Genomic DNA, 18,190 nt, shown 5'->3' with positions numbered 1-18,190 from the left:
TAATCTAGTGTTTGATAACCCTAAGACCCCAACTTCTGGAATAAGAATTCACTATTTGACAACAATTTGGGAAAAAATTAGAAAATAATATGGCAGAAACTAGGTATTGATTAATACCTAACAATTTATATCAATACAAGGTTAAAATGGGTTCATGATTAGACAAAAAGAGTGATATTATAAGCAAATTAGAAGAACAAATAGTCTACCTTTCAGATCTGTGGAGAAGGAAGGAATTTATGGCCAAATTAGAACTACAGTACAGTATGAAATGCAAAGTAGATAATTTTGATTATATTAAATTAAAAAATTTTTGTATAAACAAAAACCAATGCAGATAAAGATAGAAAGAAAGCAGAAAACTGGGGGGGGGGAACCTTTATATCCAAGGGTTCTGATAAAGGCTTCATTTCTAAACTATAAAGAGAATTGACTCAAATTTATATGAATATAAGCCTTCTCCTATTGATAAATAGTCAAAGGATATGAACAGGCAATTTTCAGATGAAGAAATTAAAACCCTTTCTAGTCATGAAAGAATGCTCTAAAATCATTACTTATCAGAGAAATGCAAATTAAGACAACTCTAAAGTAAGACTTCACACACCTAAAATGACAGGAAAAGAAAATAATAAACGTTGGAAGGGATGTGGGAAAAGCTGGGACTATTAATGCATTGTTGGTGGTGTTGTGAACTGATCCAACTATTATGGAGAGCAATTTGGAACTATACTCCAAGGGCTATCAAAATGTGCATACCCTTTGATCCAGCAATGTCTCTACTGGGTCTGTATCCCAGAGGTCATAAAAAAGGGAAAAGTATCCCACATGCGCAAAAATGTTTGTGGCAGCCCTTTGTGTAGTGGCAAGAGACTGGAAACTGAATGGATGCCCATCAATTGAGGGGTAGCTGAATAAATTATAGTATATGAAGATAATGGAAAATTATTGTTCTATAAGAAACAATGAATTCAGAAAGACCTGGAGAGACTTACAGGAACTGATACTAAGTGTAGTGAGTAGAAGCAAGAGAACATTGTACATGGCAACAAGATTAAGTGATGAGCAATTCTGATGAATTTTGGCTTTTTTCAACAATGAGGTGATTCAGGCCAGTTCCAATAGATTTATAACGGAATTATCTGCATTTATAGAGACGGTTATGGGGAATGAATGTGAATCCCAACAGTTTTTTCTTTTTTTGGCCTTTTTTGTTATAGTTTACTTGCTTTTTGTTTTTTCATTTTTTTCCTTTTTGATCTGATTTTTATTGTACAGCATGAAAACTGGAAATATGTATAAAAGAAATGTACATATTTAACAATATATTGGATTACTTTTCTAGGGGAGGAGATGGGGAAGGACAGGAGAAAAATTTTGAATACAAGGTTTTGCAAGGGTGGATGTTGAAAACTATCTTTGGATATATTTTGAAAATAAAAAGCTATTATTTAAAAATGAATGTTGAAAACTATCTTTACATGTGATGAGGGAAAAATTCTATTAAGTGAAAAAATTATTAATTTTTATATTTGTTTTTTTAAGACTAGTCAGTTTTAAGATTAATCAAATACTATTGAATAGATAGAATTTTGAAATAAGTATATTTATCTACATTCTAAATGCTTAATAAATGAATGCTAAATATCTTTCAAGTTATATAAGTTAGTTATGTAGCATTTTTCTATTTTAGTTTAAAAATGTTTACACCATAATCACTTCCCAATAAACTACTCCCTAGAGCACCTGCTCTTATCAAGCTTTCCAATCCCAAACAGTTAAGCAATCCAAAATGAAGATCAATGTTGACAAAATATGTAATATTCCAAAGCTATAATTCATCACCTCGAAATAACAAAAGGAAGGGGGGAAATGATTCCTAATATTTAATGCTATTCTTCCAGTTAAAATGTCTTTGACTATAAGATGAGAACAAAATAAAAAATATTTTCCATACAGAATATTTTTTAAAAGAGGAGAGAATATTGAAATATATCAAAAATCACTACACAAGTATGACCTATATCAGATTGCTTATTGTCTTGGGAAGAGGGAGAGCTAAGAAGAAAAAAAATTGGAACTCAAATATTACAAAGATGAATGCTAAAAACATCTTTACATGTAATTGGAAAAATAATATATTATTAAAATAAATTTTTTCCCAAAAAAGGGAGAAATCAGAATGAGAATTGGCCCCACAGGTAGAGGGAACAACAAAAAAAAGATACATCTTCTTGAACTGCTAGAGTCCTAATGAAATTAGGACTGAATGAATCAGCAATGAAACTGGGTAAGGATGAAGCTCCCTCTAGCAATGCAAGAGGAGACATCTTTTAAAATAAGTAAAAATTTGGCAATCAGAGCAATAAGATATAATAAAACAAGTATCCAACAAATACTTGAAAATTATAAAACAATAATTCTATAAAAATAAGGGAATATGGATAATCTGATCCATGCTAAAGCATTTCATGCTAATCTACACCATATCTAGTTGAAGTTTTAAAGTCAAATCTACCATCAAGGAGGAAGGGTAGCAACAAGAACTAAAAGTAAGATATCTGGGGAAATCCCTTTAACTTGTCATATAGAAAAACAACCATTCATTTCTAGGGAAGGGGGATTTTCATACATACCAACAGTACTAACTGCCTATTAACTCTTGCAGTTCTGTCCTCATTGCTTTTTTTTTTTTTTTTTTTGCCTTAAAGTAAAACTTGATGATGCAGTAATTTACTCACATAAGAATGTCCAAGCAATTGCCAAAAAACAACCTTTAAAAATATCATCCTGTGCTATAAGAGTTTTGGACCATTCAAAGTAGCTGGCTTACAATACTATTGTCCTTTCAAATATTTTCATTCAAAAACAAAACCTGAGGCAGTGGTTGAATCTTTAGGCAACTTCATAGTTGGTTTCTCCTACTCTGTAACCTGACAAGGTACTAAAGACCTTTAAAATATTTAATAGTGGGGGTATGGATTTCTTTGGATGATTCAAGAAAAGCAGCACATCCTTCTTGAAAACAATAAAGGACTATTTTATAGAATGTTGTTCATCCAGTTGTAAGTGTCTAAATATTTCCTCAGGGTTTACTTAAGAGACCTGATTGAAGACAAAAATGAGAATAACAAAGAAACCCCTTTGCTCTCCCTATTCCCAACATAATCTACCTCATCAACAGGGCCAACAGTACTGACAGTGTCATAAATGCAGGCAATTAGAGAATTAGACCATAAAACCACCCACTCAGGTATAACAGCTCTGACCTCCAGCTTTAACACATGCAATAAAAGATCCTGTACTAACCAATGAAATGACAACAAAAAAAGAAATCCATTGTCTGCCTGTCTTATATTGACCTGATCAATGAAACCATATAGGTGCAGGTGAAGGATTTAATTTTTTTTTTCTAAATCACACAATTTCCTCTCTAAAATACCACAGAATAGATTTTGAAAGGGCATATTAGGTTTCTAACACCAACGATGTATAAATATAAATTAAACTAGTAAGATACTTCTTTTCTAACATTCAAAAACAAACCCAGAAAATCAGCTCAATACTATTCTGATCTAAGACTTCAAGAAAAACCAGTTCCAACATTTCTATCCCAGATTAATTTAAATTGAAAGCTTAACTTTTAAACTAGCCATTTATTTTTTTCTCTTCCCCCAAAATACATATCCTTAAAATCACAAAAACCATTTATCAATTACTCCAGGTCAAAACTTCCTTAAAGCCAAACCAACAAAAAACCCAACAACCACAATGGTACGGACTGTGACCTAAATACATCTACTACATTAATGTGTAGAGCATAAAGAATTAAACACCTGAATAAAATGTAGCAAGATATGCTAAACGCACCAATAATTTAACTTTTCTTAATCTGTTAAAAATGATATGATAAACACTGAGAAATCTCATCAATCTTAAATTCTTCAGACTTCAATATGCTGGTAGATATGATCTCCATCCATGAGAAAAGAAAACAAACAACATATCAGAGGAAAGCCTTCACTGGAAGTACTGAGTTAACTAGGAAGGTGAGCTATGCCAACATCACTGGAATGTGGGCAGAGGCAAATAGATCTTAATTAGGAGCTCTACAATTAACGCACACAAGGTCCAAAAGGGAGCAAAGTAGTTTGGTCTGTTATGCCTTGGAGCAAGTAACTAGCACTCCCTCTATGCCCTTTAGCCACAGGGTGAGGAGTGCAGTTGGTGTATGCAGCCTGCACAGCTGCTCTGCAGGACAGCCTGAGGGGCCGCGAAGATGGGGAGGAAGCAAAGATGAAGCTATTTCTCTCATCTTCAAATGCCCTCATACTATAAAAGATGATGGGTTCCTACAGGACCACACAATGTAGACTCCTTAAGGGTAGAGACTGATTTTTATTCCCTAGGGTTTACCGGACAGTAAATATGTAATGAATGCTTGTTGAATTGAATTGGCTGGGGTTAAGCTTATTGTTAAAGTTGAAGAAAGTGGCACATAAGTGTCATGATATGGTTCACTTGGTCAGAAAATAAGATGGAAAAAAATCCTAGGGATATGTAGGAGGTTCAAAAAACCAAATATTTCTGATGATGTTCAACCAAGATGAAGAGCTTTTTTTCATAGTGCATTAAAACGTTTATTTCTTTGCAAAGTCAGTATTCTCAATTTGGGTTTACAGCTATATTAAGATAGTGAATTATTTCCTTTAACTTTTTAAGGGCCTGTACCCCGAAGGAACATTCCACTCAGCAAAATGACTTCCATGTTGGGCAGACAGGAATCCTCAGTATTAATAACATGAAAACAAACCTTAGCCTAACAAGAAAGCTTCTGAACACTTGAGAGAATGCTTGATTGTCTATTGGTTCCTAAGACTATGGTTTATAATTTGATTTTCATTTTTCTTACTAATAGAATTAGTCAAATTTGCAGTGCATAGGTCTGAAAGGAAAACTTCTAAAAAAAAAAAAAATCACTCACTATAGTTTCATGCTCAAGGCAGTATGGTATAGTGAAAATAACACCGGCTAGAAAGTTGAGACCAGAGTCTTGGCAATGACACTAGTAGTGATGGATCATTTTGAACAAGTCACTTTAACTTTATAGGCCTCAGTTCCTTCATTTGCAAAATTAAGGAATTAGAATGAATTGCCCCACTGCCAAAAATTTTTTAAATAATAATCCTACAACAAACTTATTTAATAGGTGGACTAATCGACAAATCTATACTGTACTTCACAAACAGAATCACCAAGCAGCCACTCTTGATACTAGCTTTCTAGATAATTTAGAAAAAGGAAACTAAAAATTTTAGTGACCAAATTTAAGGGTAAAGAAGAAATCATAGAATTTCATGGAAAGAATCTTACAGGTCATCTAATCTAACTCCTATACATTTTGTAGGTACTGAGGCACTGAAAGATTAGGTGAGTAATGGAGTTAATGACAAAATAAATACTGGAATTCTGGGCTTCTGATTTTCAGTCCAACTTTCTTTCCTTTATTCCTATTATCTCTGTGTTCTCAACTTCATCTGTACTTAGGTTTGGCTAATAAGAAAGCTACTCTCTCTCCTAATATGTGTGTCTACTGAAGCTTCAAAACAAGTCATTCAACAGTTTTCATCTACCTCTATGCTACTGGACCTTTTTTTTTTTTTTTTTTTTTTAAACACGAACTCAAAACTCAAAAGCCTTCACCTGTTCTTCACCAGCTAAATTGCCACTTATATTGAAAACACACAGACCACTTAAGAGTTGCAATTTGGTTTTAATGTATATCCAGTTAAAAATTGCCATGTTGTAATCATATAATTTTTTTACTTCTTTATCATTTTATTAGGCTAGGAAGGATAACAATTGGTAGGCTTAGAAAACTTTAAAGCAATAGTCAGTAGTTGCTTTACATGGAAAATATAATACATACATGCATCTCACATTCTAGATTACAAATAAAAAAAATTACTAAATCCACCTATCACAAAAAGGTATGATGTTATGTTATATTTATAATTTGTTGAAAAGGTTCTACGTGTTGTAAATTTAGAATGGTATTCCAACAGTTTAAATTACATATTTAAAATCATAAATTATAGTCATGTGTCATACAGCCACAAATACATTGAACTTATCAATCCACAAAAGTTTTTCCACCAGATATCATTATCATTATCAATAGAATTTATAATTTAAAAAATGGAAATGACCAAAGACCTTACCTAATCCCATTTCTTCATTTTATAGATGAGAAACTTGGGTACTTAGTACTTAAATGACTTGTCCAAAGTCACATAGTTACTTAGTGGCAAATTCAGGATTAAAAGACAGATTTCCCAAGTTTGTACCTGTCCTGTTCTCTTTCCGCTACATCATGACTAAATCAAGATTTTTTTTCTTTATTGTTACTATTCAAGATGTCACTAGCTAGCCTTATACCTGAAACCATCACCTATAATGCTAAATGTTAAATTATTTTAAATGCTAGTTACTGTGTCCCTATGAAAAAATCTAAAATCAGAGAATATGGCAGTTCTTTGGATCATAGTATTAAATCCCAAAGCAAAAGCTTAAAGTAAAAATATAAACCTTCAGTTTCAGAAAAGACTATAGTCCAAAAACAAAAACACCCCCCCCCAAAAAAAAGCCCTAAGCAATGAATGATGTTAACAACAAAGGACAAAAAGCAAAACTATTAATCCAACACAAGATACTGTATTGCTCTTTCTATACTGGTATTTCAATGGCCAGTTGTTAGAGCATTAAGTTCAAATGAGACAGTCTTTAGAAAGGTAATATATTATGAAATAGGATTGGAGATGGGGTTGAAAGGAGGGTAAGCAGGCTGCAATTAAAAAAAGACTTCTAAAATTTCTTGGTACTATTTAAACCATAACCTTAATTTCTGACATTTAAGTAGAAAATGATATAATAAGAGGCTAGAGATATCTATTCTTTAAAAGTCAAATTTATTAACACATTATCAATAATATCAAGAATTTTTACATGCCAATATGAGGCATTACCCAAGTATTTCCTAATCAAAACATGAAAAAGCAAAAGAACTATAATAGCAAAAGACAGAGCTCCTTTTGGTAAAGAGAAATAAAAGCAGTTAAGTTTTTTGAAGCTCCAATTGGCACACTAAAGCTCTTTTTAGTCATTTTAATTCTACAAGATATGTTTTTACATCATTTACTTAAAGCAAAAAGAATAATGGAGTTCAAATTCGGGTCTTTTGAAAAGCTAAGTACTCTAAAATTGCCTTGATTTAATATCATCCATTCCTATTGAATCCAAGTAATTGTGACAACAACTCAATACTCATTTCCTTGAAATTTAAAACAAAAACAAAAACAAACCATGTAAGCTAAACTGAATATTGGAGAAGAAGGTATACTTTATGATTTGACTTGCAAGAATGTTCCAAAATTTTCTTTATAGACAAATGAAGGGGCAAAACTGCCATTTCAGAATTATCAAATCCTATAAACACAGAATTAGTTTACTTACATTAAAAAAATGACCAGAGGAAAAGGTCACTCAGTTCAGTGAAGACACTGTAAAGTAATGCTTTAAAGGAACAAGTCACTATCTTCTTTACTTACAGTAGCTATCACTAGAAAGGCATAAGTTTTAAGGGGAGGAACCCTCCTGTTCAAAAAGCCTCATTTGAAATAGGTACTTTTCTTAATCAAATTTGGCATCTAAATTACTATTAATTTTTATTTTCTATTAACTCATAATGTTAATGGGCAGAAAATTGTTGGTATCTGTTTAGAACTTTAAAGTTTGTCCCAAGAAAGCAAGTAAAATATTGTGGTGCCCAAACATTAGATCCCTGAATACAGGTGCATCTCTTTCTAAAAAGAGAAAAGTATGATTGACTGCTAACAACAACCTTTTAAGGATGAACATTTGGTGATGCAGTTAGCCCTTAAACACAAAATATAAGCATGCCAGACAAGAAGAAAATGTTTCTTATTGAACCTTTTAAGTAAACTAACTAGTTGCCTTTAAAATAGTTTCTCTATTTTACTACAATACACATGGAGCTAAAATTGATATTAAGCAAATTTCAGATCTGAAAATAAGCAGGTAAATTAAAAGTCTTTTTTTTTTTTTTTTTTGCTGCTGAATCTTTTTTAAGAAAGCAAAATCAACTCACATTTAAGCACCAACTCCATGCAAGTAACCTGAACGGTTCAGTCTTTTTGTCATGTATGAGGCCTTTGGTTCTCCAACTACATGGGATCTGTGTTGTTAGCTTAAAAAATACAGAATTGGCCTTTCAAAAAAAATAATAATCTACAGCAACCAATAAATAGTCTCAAACAATCCTGCTGACTGCAGTTGCCTTCTGAAGGCTGGTAAAAAGGAGGTGGAGATAGAGAAGAGTCAGGGAAAAGGGACGCTGCAGCTAGCTACATAGTAAGAAACACGCCCCCATCATGTCCTCCTGGCTCTGTCAAAAGGCGGGTTGTTGTCAGTCTCCTAACCAGGCTGCCTTAGAAACGCTCCAAAGAGGGAGGGAGGGAGGGAAAGAGGGAGAAACAGAGAGAGAAGACAGAAAAAGGGGTTTGGGGAGAGGGAGAGAAAAAGACTAACTGAAAAATGCCAACTCCTTCCTGCAAAGGAGGGGCCTGGGTCCCTCCTCCCCACCCTCCCCAGGGTCTCTGAGTATATCTAAAGGGGTACAGGGTACAATAGGGAACAAGGGGGCTTTGCCGAAGATGGTCTGTGTGCATCAACGGCAGAGCACGCAGGAAACGGCTGGTTATCTTTCCCTTTCTGTTTCAATCAAATGTACTACAGAACAGTACCCCATTAACCCCCCTTCCCTTCAATTCCTAGCAGCTGCTCTTCCTCCTCCCTGCATCCCCCCCAACCCCATCCTCATCCCTGGGAATACAAACTCCCCCACTATATCCAAAGGAAAACAAATGCAGCAATGCCACTGGCTGGACCTGAACTCAACTTCCCTTCCCCAGGGCAACTTTCTTTATTCAGTTAAATGGGTATTCAACGGCACCCCAACGCTGAGATTCTCACCCACATACTGAAGGATAAAAGGGAGAGAAGAGCAAGCTATTCATCTATTATCAATCCCATTAGAAGAAGAGCCTTACTCTTCCCGGTAAGGTCTGGCTCATATCCTCGGCTTTCTCGAAACCACCAACCTATGTCCCTTTATCTGCGCTGCTCACCCCCCACCTTGCTTCTCCCACTTTCCAAACCAACCAACCTTAACATCGGTCTGGAAAGAAATGGATCAATAATCAAATGACTGAAAAAAGAAGTAGAGGGCGGAAGGGAGCCAGGGTTGGAGACTGCGTGCTCCCAGGCGCAGTGGGTGGGGTAGGAGAGCAGCTGCTTCCCCTGGGAGGATGCTTCGGAGTGCCCCCCTCCCACCTCCCCTCTCAGGGCCCCCTTCCCCAGAGCTAGAGGGAAAACCTGCAGGGGTTGGGGGGAGTGGGGGTGGGGAGGACGCCACTCTGTTCTCTTCTGAGTTAGCAAAGGGAACATCAGCCTCTCTTCCCTACACGTAGCTCTAGCTGTTCCTTTTCTCTAGAGCCAAGGAAGGGTGGAGTTGAAATAGGGTTGTCTCCCTCTTACTAGGTATCTGTCCCGCTTAAAGGTCGGAAATCTATTCTGTCCTCCAAGTGGGGATCCGCGTTCTCTTCGCAGTTTGGGGGGAGGGGGCGGAGGAGCAGGAGGAGAGAAGGGAAAGCATTTCTCGCTGGGCAGAGCTGCTACCTTGGGTGGGGGAAATGCAGGGGGAGTGGTTGGGAGCACCGGGCTCTGGATGGGGAATGGGGCGAAAAGATCTCCAGAATGATGCAAAAGATGGGAGGGGCAGGGACGGGAGTGAGGGGCTCCGCGCTGGCAGCTGCCCCCAAGGGTGACGGCAGGAACGAGGCGCTCGGGAAGGCCTTCTCAGGAGGGATGTCCTAAAGGGAAGCTGCCCCAGGAGTAAAACATCTGCCCGGGGAGAGAGGCGGGGATGTGGCGGGATCAGGTCTCGAGGATGGGAGGAGGGAGGAATCTTACTAGGATGAGGTAATCTGGTCAAAGGGAGGAGGGGAGCAGCCCCGGGATGGGAAACCCGAAGTGGGCAGGGGAGGTCTGTGCCCAGGGATGGGTTTTTTTTTTCCATTTTGGGGGGGAAAGGGGGTCGTCACGGATAATGTCTGCCCCTCGGCCAGGCAGGAACAGCGCCCGGGATGAGGGTTCCAGTAGGGGGTCTGTTCTCAAACAGGAGGGGAGGGGTCCCGACGTGGGAAGGGCGCCGGCCCGGGCTCGGGGTGGTCCCCGGATCGGGATGCTCGTTCCTCGAGAAGGAGGGGTGGAAGGGGAGGGTGGGTCTGGGGGCTCAGCAGAGGGTCGGGACCCCGGGCCGGGGGCCCCCCGCCCCCTTACCTCTCCGCTGCCGCCTCCCCCGCCGCTCTCCCCGAACACGGCCCGGAACCGGCGCAGATTGGTGCCGATGGCGGCCGAGACCTGCAGCGCCGCGTCGAAGCCCGGGCCCACCCGGAGCAGGGCCGGCCCTGAGGAGGCTGAGGACAACGACGAAGACGCAGATGAAGCGGACGACGACGACGGGGCTGCAGAAGCGGCTGTGGAGGAGGAGGAGGAGGAGGAGGAGGCGGCGGCGGCGGCGGCGGTGGCGGCAGAGGAGGAGGAGGCGGAGGAGACGGAGGAGGAGGAGGCGGCCGCGGAGGCCGCTCCCCCCGGAGCCCCGGCCCCGCTGCTTCCCGCCGCCGCCGCGGCCGCCGCCGCGGCCGGGGGGGAAGGGGGCGCCCCGGGGCCCCCGCCGCCGGCTGGGGGCGCGGGGGGAAGCAGCAGGGCCGGGACGCGTTGCCGCGGGGCGCCCCCTAGGCCCCGGCGCCCCCCGCCGCCGCCGCCCCCGGTGGTCCCGGGCCGGGCGGGGAAGCGCCACCGACAGCTGTGCGCCATGTTCGCCCCGTGAAGTGAAGCAGCGAGAGGGAGAGGCGACAACACAGTGGGGCGGGGAGGCTGAGGGGGGGCGGGGAGCCCCGGAACCTGCATAACCCGCGCCTCACTGATTGCCCGCCAGCACCCCGCCGGCCGCTATGCAGAGCACCGGGCCCCACTAGTGGGCCCCGCAACCTGCATAAAGGGTTCTGTCCACCTAACTCTAAGCTCAGATGGTTTTGCAACATCCAGGGTCCGGGGCTTGCCCCTCCTGCCCGCTTGCTGGCCCCGCAACCTGAATAACGGAATGCCCCGCCCTCCGGGAGCGGCAAAACTTGGGAGGAGGGGGAAAGCAAAGGAAGAGGGAGGGGGAGAGTCTTAAGTGGAGCTAAAGCGGGGAAAGGAGGAGGGGGCGGAGGCAGAGAGGGAGGGATTAGGCGGAGGGAGTCGGGCCGCCTCCAGTCCCTGAAGCTGAGGAGCTTGATTATACAGATTCCCGGGATGAAAAGGGACTCGAACCGCCCGGGAGAGCAGCTTCCAGTATAACGCGACTGCTGGGGCGGGGGAAAGAGCAACCTTCTTCATCCTTTTTAGCAACTATTGCGTTATCTTAATTTATACATCTAGCGTCTGAAGCCCCCCCAAAAAATATTGTATGCAAAACAATACTTGTGGTTTTAATATATGTAAAACAGGAGGGGCCCCCAGAAATAAAACGTATTAAGGAAAAGAGCCCCTCCCATTTCAGAGCTCTCACCTAAAAGCATAGACAAAGTGGAACAATTCTCCCGCCCCCGCCCCCGCCCGCCAACTCCACCACCCACTGGAGTCTGGGAAAAGGTCCTTGGCTTCCCAGCTCCCCTCATTGAGATTAGCTTTGGGTTGCATTTCCAAACTGGGTGCAAGGGGGACACAGCACGCTCAGCAAAAGACTGAGATTATAACGAGACGGGGTTTCTAACGGGGCAAAGAGGGAAGAGGCGGGCGAAACTACCCCCGCCCCTTCTTCCTTCGTTTCTCGCCTGCTGGTGCATGCAAAGCAGACCCTAATGTATGCAAGACAAGGAAGGAAAGGGGCGGGGGGGATTGCTTGCACATTTCTTATTAAGAGAGGGGGAGGAGGAGATCGTTGGGCATTAAGATCTACTGTGTAGAAGTGGCCCGCTGGCGATGGCTCTTCTACCAAGAGTGTTACTCTGGATTGGGGGTGGGACACGGGAAAGGGCAGTAGGAGGGTTAGGACCGGGGCTGAACATATATTGAACATGCACTCGGTTATTTTATTGCAGGAGGAGGAGGAGGGGATATCGGGGGAGCTGATGCTTCCAGCTAGGCATTAGGAGCCTGCAGGGCTTGGAAAGCTCTGGAGAAAAGGGAATAGATACACTAAACAAGCATGAGTATACTAAGCTTAGGGGATCGATATAAGGCGCTGAAAACTGCAAGCCAGCCCTCTGGAAGCACCCACCCCCTAGCAGAAGTGGAGTTCGCTAGAAGGTCACGCAGCTTTCCAAGTCTCCAATGCATAGGTGCAGTACCCGGCTTGGAGCTTGGAGCCTGGATAATTGAAATGGAAATGAGGGAGGGGAATAGGAAAAGGTTGGCGGAGTTTAGCTTGCGAAAGGTGGATAACGATCAGGTATCCGCCGAGGTCCCTAGGAAGGGGTAAGGCTGTAGAAGGTACCACAAGCCTCCAGTAAGGTCCACGGCCTTCTGGTGCTGAAAATCTACGTCGTTGCTGGTTCCTTTAGCTTGATGCTTGTGCAAAGCAACTGACTTAGGGCTGGGGTGGGAAAAGACGTAGTGGAGCTGTGGCTTCTCCACCTCCCCCCCTAGATCGATAGTCTTTCCAGTGGGGCGGGATGGGGCCCAGATGGTTTTGCAAAGCTCACACGCGCGCGCGCACACACATACACGTATTATTGCATCAAACGGTTTTTAAAGATAGTGAGGATAGGAGTCATTATAGGTGGGGGCACAGAGCAACAGTCCCAGAATTCTAGAAGGGATATATTCTATTGTGGGTGGTTCTTCTATTGCAATATATTTCAGGCTCGGAATGTTTTGCTTCATTGTAACCTCCCTGATCAGTTACAGATTGGTGACCACGTGGATCCTCTCAAGCACCCTGATTTGTTAATGTTTCCTTTTTCTTTTTCTTTTTTTTGGGGGGGAGGGAGGGCGTTTGTATCTTCCCTTTTTTCATCTGTCTGTCTCTGTCTCTACCTGTGTCTCTGTGTGTCTCTGCCTCTGTCTGTCTCTCGTGCAAAACGGTTTGTAGAGGTAATGGTCAGGGAACTAGTTTTATATAAGTCTTTCCAGGATTTCTTCAACGCCAGCTATTCCTTTAAAAAAAAAAAAGTATGGTTTATCTAGAGCCCTTCTAGCATCCTTGTAGCCCTTTTTACGTTCTTGTTTGGAAAAATTATAGGGGTAAGTACAGCGTGCAGATCATCTTTGCAGATTCAACATTGAGTCCCTAAATTTATGTTTCTGACTGTGGGAAGAGCTATTGAGAAGTCATCATATTCATCCATGGGTTTCCATGGATCTCTTTTGAGTTTAGACACTCTTTTTGTTAAAGATTCCCAAGAAAGAGAATGCTGTGCTTTACTTTTTCATAAAGGATACTAGAGTGTTCATTTCCTCATACTAACTTCTCCCAAATGACACATTCATCCCCTTCAAGAAAGAGGCTGAAGGTGATAGAGAAAAGAAACATTTTAAAAATTCAGATTTTAATTTTAAAAACATTTCATCCAGAAACCCTTTATTGCCTATGGAAACACTTTAGCACTCTGAATGATATGCTATGGTCATGAAAATCCCAGATAAGACAGCCAATATTGTTTCCCAACTCCTGCAAAGCAATGTTGAATGTCTCTCCCCACAGGCAATATGTGCTAAGTGACTTGCCTTGGGGTCACACAGCTAGTTAAGTGTCAAATGTCTGAGGTTGGATTTGAACTTGGAACCTTCTGACTCCAGGGACACCTGACTGATCCTATGCCATCAAATTAATGACATCATATCTTATCATTATTAGTTCCTAACCCTTCCTGTCTGGCACAACCATCGAGCTGATTCCCTTCTCTTCCCCAGTACTTTGTATTTAACTTATCTGTGTAATCTGTTTTCTTCCAATAGAATGTAAGCTCCTTGAGAGCAGCGAATGTTTTGGTTTTTTTCTTGTATTCATAATGCCTAGAATAGTACAGGATTAAATATTTCTTAAACGAGTGGAGGCAAGCAAATAGAGCTCTACTAGTATAGAAGTTCTACCACTTATAAAAAAAATGTCTTCTGGCTAGAGAAAATTTCACCCACCCTCCAAAGATATTTTATGCCACACTAAACATGTGTCCTTCCTCCAGCAACTAATTAGATTTCCCAAGATTTCATTTATGCCTTATTTAGTCTTTGTAGGAAAAATAAAAATCTTTCCTTCATTTCCAAATTTCATATGTAAGCATTGGTGTGGATCAAGGAAAAGGAGACTGGCTAGGTGCTAGATTCATGAGAGTTTTATCCATTTTACCCAGCAGTGAACAGAGGGCTATTTGAAATCACAAAGACAACATACAGTAGATCTTACCTGTGTTTTATAACTACTCTGATTCACAGATTACCATTTCCAAACTAAGGATTTATAAATTTGACTAAGAAGTTTTGCAGTGCTATTAAAAATGCATAGTTTATTGGAATGGGTTAATTGAAATAATTGATTAAATAAGCATTTATTAATGCTTGGATACAAAATATTTATTAATACAGGATACAAAGAAATGAAATGAAATGATGAATAATGAAAAAAAAATGAATGAAAGTTGGGGAGAGCCAAGAAGGAAAATTTAATCCAAGCTATTTAAAGACTGGTGGTGTATAAGCATGGTGGCTTAGTGGATAGTAAAACAGGCTCAAGGCCAAAAAGACCAGCATTCAAGTCCAGTTTTTAACATATATTGGCTATGCAATCTTGGGTTGCACCAGGAAGCTTTATGAGTCAATAAATTGTAGAGAAGGTATTGTACGGGTAGAAAGAGTAACCTGTATCACTGAAATTATAAATCTAGTTCCTATTCTATTTGAATGAGATTGCTCCTTGAAGGTAGATACATACCTTTCACAATGAAGTTCTTCCAGTAATACTATAGGACTACAAGCCATGAAATATTGTAGTCTTTGAAGAATTAAAAGTTGAAAGTCATCCAAAGGTCAACAGAGCTCATAGTGGATTCACGTTACTAGTGAAGTTATGCAAGAGAAGTAGTATAAAGGTTGTTATTTGAGAAATGTATAAAGTTGGATCAGTCATGAGAGGAAAGTCAAAGAGAATGGATAGATAGTTTCACTGATATCAATGAAATGTTAAAAGATAAAGAAGAAAGCCCCTGGCACATTCAATGGTTTACTCTACCCAGTGAAGGATTTTTTGGAGACATCTACAAGGATGACACAGGATGGACAGAAGCATTATCCCACCAGTTGGAGAATATCAATGATTCCTAGATATTAAAAGAACTAAATTCAACGTTTTAAATTAGATTCTCTCAGTCTCTCAGTTTGACTCAAATATTGGTCTCCATACTCAAGGAACATAGGCTCCTTTGTCTGAAGAGTTTGTGGATTTCATGTGCTATGCTGCCTTAGTTTCATTAAAACTTTTAAAATTATTTTTCTCCTTTTTAAATGGTGTTAATGGTCAAAAGCTACCTTTTTAAAGGGGGGACAAATTGATAAACAAAGATTAATTTTGCAGTTTTTTTGAAAGGAAAATTTAGTCCAAAATATATAAAGAAAACAAAAGTGTTCACCTTTCCTCTCCTTGTTACTGTATTTCAGTAGATTAAAGCAATATGGCATGGCAGAAAGAATGGATGTGTTTAGACTCATAGGATGATAGAAAGGGAGGTCACCTAGTCTAAACCTCTCTACTGTTGAGTAAACTGAGGCACAGAGCAATAAAAAAATCTACTCAAGGTCACATGTAATAGAAAACAGAGCTGGAATTTGAACTCAGATTTTCTCCCAAATCCCAAAATATGATATAATATATTGACTGTATTATAGACTCAGAGAAAGAAAGTTAAGAATACTATTCATATGACCTTAGGCCTATCACTGGATCTGAATTTATTCATTTATTGAATTAGGGGGTTGGACTTCATTTCTTCTCAATTCCCTAATTTAAATACTATGAACTAAATATATCATGAATGCTAGAGTACTCTGGGCACCGGAATACAATGTCTAGCAGAGGCCAAATTTCATAGTTTTGAGTAAGAAATGATCATTTGTAACAGTTCTAACAAAAAGAATCTAGGATAATGAATTTATTTTTATTTTTTTTACTTGTGTATATATATATGTATATATATATACACATATATATATGTTTTTTTTTATTTTGAAAAAAATTCTTCACAACATTATCCCTTGCACTCTCTTCTGTTCTTTTTCCCTCCCTCTCTCCATCCCCTCCCCCAGATGGCAAGCAGTCCTATACATATTAAATATGTCACAGTATATCCTAGATACAATATATGTGTGCAGAACTGAACAGTTCTCTTGTTGCACAGGAAGAATTGGATTCAGAAGGTAAAAATAACCCAGGAAGAAAAACAAAAATGCAAACAGTTTACATTCATTTCCCAGTGTTTTTTCTTTGGGTGTAGCTGCTTCTGTCCATCATTGAGCAATTGAAACTGATTAGATCTTCTCTTTGTCAAAGAAATCCACTTCCATCAGAATACATCCTCATACAGTATTGTTGTTGAAGTATATAATGATCTCCTGGTTCACTCATTTCACTTAGCATCAGTTCATGTAAGTCTCGCCAATCCTCTCTGTATTCATCCTGCTGGTCATTTCTTACAGAACAATAATATTCCATAACATTCATATACCAAAATTTACCCAACCATTCTCCAATTGATGGGCATCCATTCATTTTCCAGTTTCTAGCCACTACAAACAGGGCTGCCACAAACACTTTGGCACATACAGGTCCTTTTCCCTTCTTTAATATCTCTTTGGGGTATAAGCCCAGTAGTAGCACTGCTGGATCAAAGGGCATAATTCCAGATTGCTCTCCAGAATGGTTGGATTCGTTCACAACTCCACTAACAATGCATCAGTGTCCCAGTTTTCCCGGATCCCTTCCAACATTCATCATTATTTTTTCCTGTCATCTTAGCCAATCTGACAGTTGTATAGTGGTAGAATTTATTTTTCTTAATCATAATAATAATCTACCTTTTGTTGAGCATTTACGGTCCCTTGAGTGATAGTACTCAACTATAAGCTCCTTGAAGACAGGACTATTGCCTCTTTTTGTATTCCCAGTGTTTAACAGTGTCTGAAACATAAATAATAAATCCTTATTGAATTATCTTACCCTTGGCAGCTTACCACTTATGTGTCACTCAAATAAGAGATCTATCAAAATAGCAGTAAACTGTGATGAAAACCTGAATCCTTTCTAGTCCACAGGCTCTCTTAATGAACCTTGTTCCCTTTTGGTTTCTTTGCTGCCTTGTGAAAATACACCTTTTAAATTAATAGCCAAGGGGCAGCTAGGTAGGCAGTGGAAAGAGCACCAGCCCTGAAGTCAGGAGGACTTGAATTCAAATCTGATCTCAGACACTTACCACTTTCTAGCTGTGTGACCCTGGGCAAGTCACTTAACCCCAACTGCCTCAGCAAAATTAATTTTTTAATTTTATCTGCTGCTGATATGATTATATATGATGCTGAAAATTAATTTGTTTAAACACAAACTGTGCATATTTTACCTCAGCAAAATTTAGTAAAATTAAATACATATATGTGTGTGTATATATATATATATATATATATATATATATATATTAATTAATAGCCAATTCCCATTTTCCTGGAAGGCAGGATGTTCTCTAGTAAGGGATAATAATGTCTGATTTATTACCTTGGCTCTGGCCTACCAGGACTTCTGTGAACCTTGGGGTAGTTTTTGAATTTCTTATTTAATTGCTGTACACATTCTCTTCCCCAACATACATAATAACCCTTCTATACTTCCTCATTTGGAATACTGCACATACTTTTCTTCCATAAATTCTCCTGAAAGGATTTAGTCAATGGGCTGAGGCTTTCTTTTGGCTCTTTAAATATTTCATGGATCCCAACAAAACATCTGTGTTATCTCTTATCCCTTATTCTTCCTATATAACCATCAAATCTTGTGGCTTTCTGAGCCACGATCCCCATCTGCAAT

General features: G+C 39.8%; 1 protein-coding gene across 1 annotated transcript in view; it reads right to left on the bottom strand.

The window, feature by feature from the left end:
• The window catches only part of KMT2A (lysine methyltransferase 2A), an 85,588-nt gene extending 74,599 nt beyond the window's left edge, over positions 1 to 10,989 (bottom strand). The window contains exons 1-2 of the mRNA XM_031960075.1: positions 10,707 to 10,989; positions 10,420 to 10,601 (exon numbers count right to left, since the gene is read on the bottom strand). Coding sequence (XP_031815935.1) covers positions 10,420 to 10,601; positions 10,707 to 10,956 — 432 coding nt within the window. The 5' untranslated portion in view covers positions 10,957 to 10,989. The remainder of the gene's footprint in view (positions 1 to 10,419; positions 10,602 to 10,706) is intronic.
• Between the last annotated feature and the right edge of the window lie 7,201 nt (positions 10,990 to 18,190).

The sequence above is a fragment of the Sarcophilus harrisii genome, chromosome 3, assembly GCF_902635505.1.
Source record: "Sarcophilus harrisii chromosome 3, mSarHar1.11, whole genome shotgun sequence".
Lineage (NCBI taxonomy): Eukaryota > Metazoa > Chordata > Mammalia > Dasyuromorphia > Dasyuridae > Sarcophilus > Sarcophilus harrisii.
The sequence above is the reverse complement of the archived record's forward strand: the minus strand, read 5'-3'. Positions and strand labels throughout refer to the sequence as shown.